Source organism: Mus pahari, chromosome 1 (assembly GCF_900095145.1).
Source record: "Mus pahari chromosome 1, PAHARI_EIJ_v1.1, whole genome shotgun sequence".
Taxonomy (NCBI): Eukaryota; Metazoa; Chordata; class Mammalia; order Rodentia; family Muridae; genus Mus; species Mus pahari.
The window spans coordinates 130,638,861-130,643,492 of NC_034590.1; the positions used below are offsets into that span (position 1 = coordinate 130,638,861).

Sequence of the window (4,632 nt, forward strand, 5' to 3'; positions counted from 1 at the left end):
TTCTGTCTCAGTAGATGCAGGATTTGGAAGTCGCGCATCCTACTTCTCTGTACTCTCCCAGAGCAGGAGGCCTGTCACTTCACATTCTCATCATCAACCCTTTCAGTGCTTACTTGGCAGCTCTGTGGACTAACCGGAGACACTAGGGCTGTGCTTTGTGGTTATGCTTGGACATGACCTCCCGAGGACAACATTCCATAGCCCTCAGCCCCCATGGTTTCATGTTTTGGGAAGATTCCCACAGGGGGAAAATTATTGCAAAAAGGTTAGGTCAAGGAAGTCTTTTTTTTTTTTTAAAGATTTATTTATTTATTTATAATATGTAAGTACACTGAGCTGTCTTCAGACACTCCAGAAGAGGGAGTCAGATCATATGGTTGCTGGGTTTTGAACTCAGGACCTTCGGAAGAGCAGTCGGTGCTCTTAACCACTGATCCATCTCACCAGCCCCCAAGTCATGGAAGTCTTAAGGAAAATATTTTTAAAGAAAGTTTAAAAAGATGTATTCTAAAAGGCTCTGTCTGAAAAGAGACGAGAAAACCTATTTACTGGGATCACAGGTCCAGCCTGTCTTACTCAATTTCATTCATTTATCCCAGTGACACTGTAAGAAAGATATTGTGTCCATTCTACAAATAAGTCAAGACAAAGTCACTTTCCAAACAAGCAGTAGAATTGTTAAGAGGTAACACAAAAAGGAGAAACCCTACTTCCAGTAGCTCCCAGTGGCCTTCACCTCAGAAGTGTCAAACACAGGAGACAACACATTCCCGAAAGAGGCAGAAAGAAAGGGAACAGGAGAAGAATGTCGCCCTCGTGGCTCATGTGTCCAGGGCAGGAGAATTGATTCATCTGAATCTGTTCCTTTACTTGATAAAGGAAATAAAGAACTGAGGCAATAAAATAGGGGGGGAACTATTTGAAAAAAGATGTAAATGGTGTTAGATTGCATCATAATCTAATGTAAGCACAGTTAGAGTCCATAGGAGGACTAATAAATGTACCTGTGCATCTTGAGTAGGAGGACAGTGCCAGGAACTTGCTGCTATGGTCCCATGCTAACCATAGGTTTCCTTATGTGCAAACATCTGCTGTGTTTATGTGGCAGATAGCCCTGGGGCTAATTGTATTTGATGTTAATTCTGTTCTCCTGTGGGGGGCTGTGTATAAGGAATGAGTGAGCACTCAAGTGATTTCCTGGAAACCTTCTTCCCACCTTAATTTATAAATAAAGGCTAGAGTTGGTGATTGGGCAGAGAAAGAGGGGAAGGTGGAGCTGAAGATTTTGAGGGGGTGGGGGGAGACCGAGACGGAGACGGAGAAGGACAGGAGGTGGAGGAGGAGGAAGAAGAAAAAGTGGAGCAGAGGCACCTGGTCTGGAGAAACCTCAGGTTATAAGGGGTCTCTTCTATGGGGAAGATGGTAGTGTAGTGGTAGATCTGCCCAACCTAGCCGCACAGCATATATTCATATTTATTGAGTTGTGTTTTCATTGCCCGGGCTTATTTGGGTTGGAGATTTACGGAAACATGTTTACACTTGAACGCCTTAACAACACAGATCCTTAAAGGCTGCATTGTTAACAGAGTCTAGCAATTCTTTCCATAAAGAATTTCAAAATGTTTGACACATTCCCAAGGATGTTAAGAACTGGGTAAGTGATTGTTGTTACCCATGACATTCTGAACTCCGTCAATTAGGCCATTTTGGCCTGTGACATATTATATTTGTATGCGTGTATAAGCAGAACTAGTAATGGCTAAAACTATAAGGATTTACACATAATTTCCAAACATTAGTGAAGAAAAATGGGAATTAGAAAATCTGAAAGAACAAATAAAGTGGGGTGGATTGTGTCTGGATATGAAGTATAGGTGGCTAGGAACAAGGATAAAGAAATTACATTTGTATTCCTTTGCTTTCTTCATTGGATGTTTGAGTCATGTTAGTTTGTGAGTCTTAAATCACTGAGGGAGTGGTACAAGTCTTTAATCCTAGCACTCAGGAGACAGGAGCAGGTGGATCTCTGAGTTTTTTGTCTGTTGTTTTTGTTCGGTTTTTCGAGACAGGATTTCTTTGTGTCATCTTGGCTGTCCTGGAACTAGCTCTGTAGACTATGCTGGCCTTGAGTATACAGAGATCTGCCTGCCTCTGCCTTCCCAAAATGCTGGGATTAAAGGTGAGCCATTACTGTCCAGCGGGATCTCTTGAGTTTTAGGCCAGCCAGGAGTACATAGTGAGACTCTACACACCCACACCCACACCCACACCCACACCCACACCCACAGAGAGAGAGAGAGAGAGAGAGAGAGAGAGAGAGAGAGAGAGAGAGAGAGACTGAAATACCATCCTCTAATTCCTCTGTTGGCACAGAGTGCTACAAGTCTCAGATTTATGAATGCATCTATATGTATCCACTTTGACAAGACTGGTGTCCAGATGGGCAATCCCTACTGAGAGCTCTACTTCCTGGGACATGGTATCCAGTTTTATGACAAGATACCAAGTGACAGGGTCATTGTTGAGAAGACCTTATTCTCCTTATTTGGGGAGACAGGCGGCACTGGCAAGAAGCAAGGGCTCAGAGCAGCGTTTGTAGAATTGGAACTCAGTCACTGATGAAGTTCACACAAATGCCTACTGCCAGTTCTTCAGTTTTGGGGTGTCCACCAGAGAAGACTGCTGAGACATGGGTTTAAGCCAACAGAAAACTCGATTAGCCAACCATTGACTACACCGAATGTTCTGGATCCCAGTGTAGCATTGAGCCTTTTACAGGATGACCTTTATACGCAAAAACTATGTTTTGGGTTGACACACTAAAGTTAGCAAGAACAGGTAGCCAGAAGCAGACCTCCAAAAGCTAAAAAGCAAGGGTAGTACACTTAGAGACTTCCCCAGAACTATGGACTTTGATGGATTCAGCATTTTGGCGGTGGTGCTATGTGCTGAGTTTTACAGCCTTAATGGTACTTCATCATAGAATCAGTTGTGCTAAGGTCTCAGGGCCTTCTAAGATCTGGGGCTCTGTTACATTTCTATCTCGAAGCGCTCATCACGGGCGAGTGAGATGCTGCCAGTAACTATTCCCATAGCCATGACATCCTGAGCAAGGAGGCACTGATGTCATTGTGGAGCCAACTCACAAACCTTCAGGGCTTGCTTCTCAGTTTTCTAAAGATTTAACTGGAAACACTGATTCAGGTTCATCTCCCAGCTAATGGAATGATGACTCTTTTCTGATTCTGCCAACTTGGACTTCTCCATTGGTCACCACCCCTCTTTCCTGGAGTACTTCAATTGTGCCTTCATGGGCTTAAAGGGAATCCACTCAGAAAACGAGTTTAAAAGGTTAACGTAAGACCTTGCCTTTTTGAGTTTCTAAACATTCAAAATCAATTCCTGAAAAACCCACTTTTACTTTCTCTTGCCCTTCCTTTCCAGCCTCAGAGCCCTTCCTACTCCAGCCCGCCAGTCAGATTCGTGGCCCCGCCCACTGGCTCTCACTGGTGCCTGCTGCTCAAGAACCCCGCCCCCAGCAAGGAGCTCCTCCTCCAGCTGTCCCCCTAGGCCCCGCCCTCCAAGCGTATTCGGACGTCAGCGCGTCGTAGCGGAAGCCCGGCAGCGAATGAACGCGGGCGGCCGGGGCCTTAGCCTGCTCGTGGGCGCGTGCGCGGGTCCCGAAACCCTGGCGGAGCGCAGCGCGAATGGAGGCCTGAGGGCGGCGGGGGCGGGGCGTGCCGCGAGCGGGGGCCTCGGCCGCGGCGGGCGCCGTCTAGAGGAGGCCCGGCCGGCCGCCACCACGCACTCGGGAGCCGGGAAGCGCAGGCGGGTCACGCCGTGGGCCGCGGCGGCGATGCAGCGACGGCGGCGCGCTCCGCCCGCGTCTCAACCGGCCCAGGACGGCGGGCGAAGCGAGGAGGTGGAGGTGCAGTTCTCCGCCGGGCGTTTGGGCTCGGCCGCGCCGGCCGGGCCCCCCGCGCGCGGCCCCGCCGAGGACGAGGAGCGGCTGGAGCGCGAGCACTTCTGGAAGGTCATCAACGCGTTCCGCTACTACGGGTAAGGCGCGCCCGGCCGCCGCGGTCTCGGGGCCCGCCTCGTGGCTGGTTCGCGGAGCCCGCGGTCACCTGCGCGCGGTCCCGTGGGACTGCCTCCCACCTCACCCGGAGCCGCCGGAGCGAGCGTGCACTTTTGTAGAGAGAACTGAAGGGTGCTGCCGAGTGGCTCTGACCGGATGGTGGAGGGGACAAGTGATCCCGGAATTCCAAAATGTGCAGCTTGGTAAGGAAAAAGAGAGCGGGCGCCGGAGCCGGCTTTATGTTCTTGTAGTCTGCGAGTAAGTATGGAATTCCTCTCGTGGGCTAGGCATGATTGTAGGACTCTTCCGTAGGCTCGCCATTCGTAATGCAGCTTCCTAACTTCACCGTATCGTCTGGATAGGTGCTCGGATAGCCTAATGAGAATGCCTCGTACACTTGGGGTTTTAGGCAAGGATAGTTAGTACATTTATATCCGTAGGCGATACAGTCCACTGTGTTCTGAACTGTGGTTAGAACCAGAGAGACGAGCGTGACCTCTTGTGTAGATCAAACCAACCTAGGTGGTACTCTGGTGCATTTTTTTTTTTTTTTT

General features: G+C 49.1%; 1 protein-coding gene across 1 annotated transcript in view; it reads left to right on the forward strand.

Moving 5' to 3' along the window:
* The first annotated feature begins 3,621 nt into the window (after window positions 1-3,621).
* Window positions 3,622-4,632, forward strand: part of Carnmt1 (carnosine N-methyltransferase 1) — a 41,106-nt gene continuing 40,095 nt past the window's right edge. Inside the window, exon 1 of the mRNA XM_029536362.1 lies at window positions 3,622-4,059. Coding sequence (XP_029392222.1) covers window positions 3,629-4,059 — 431 coding nt within the window. The 5' untranslated portion in view covers window positions 3,622-3,628. The remainder of the gene's footprint in view (window positions 4,060-4,632) is intronic.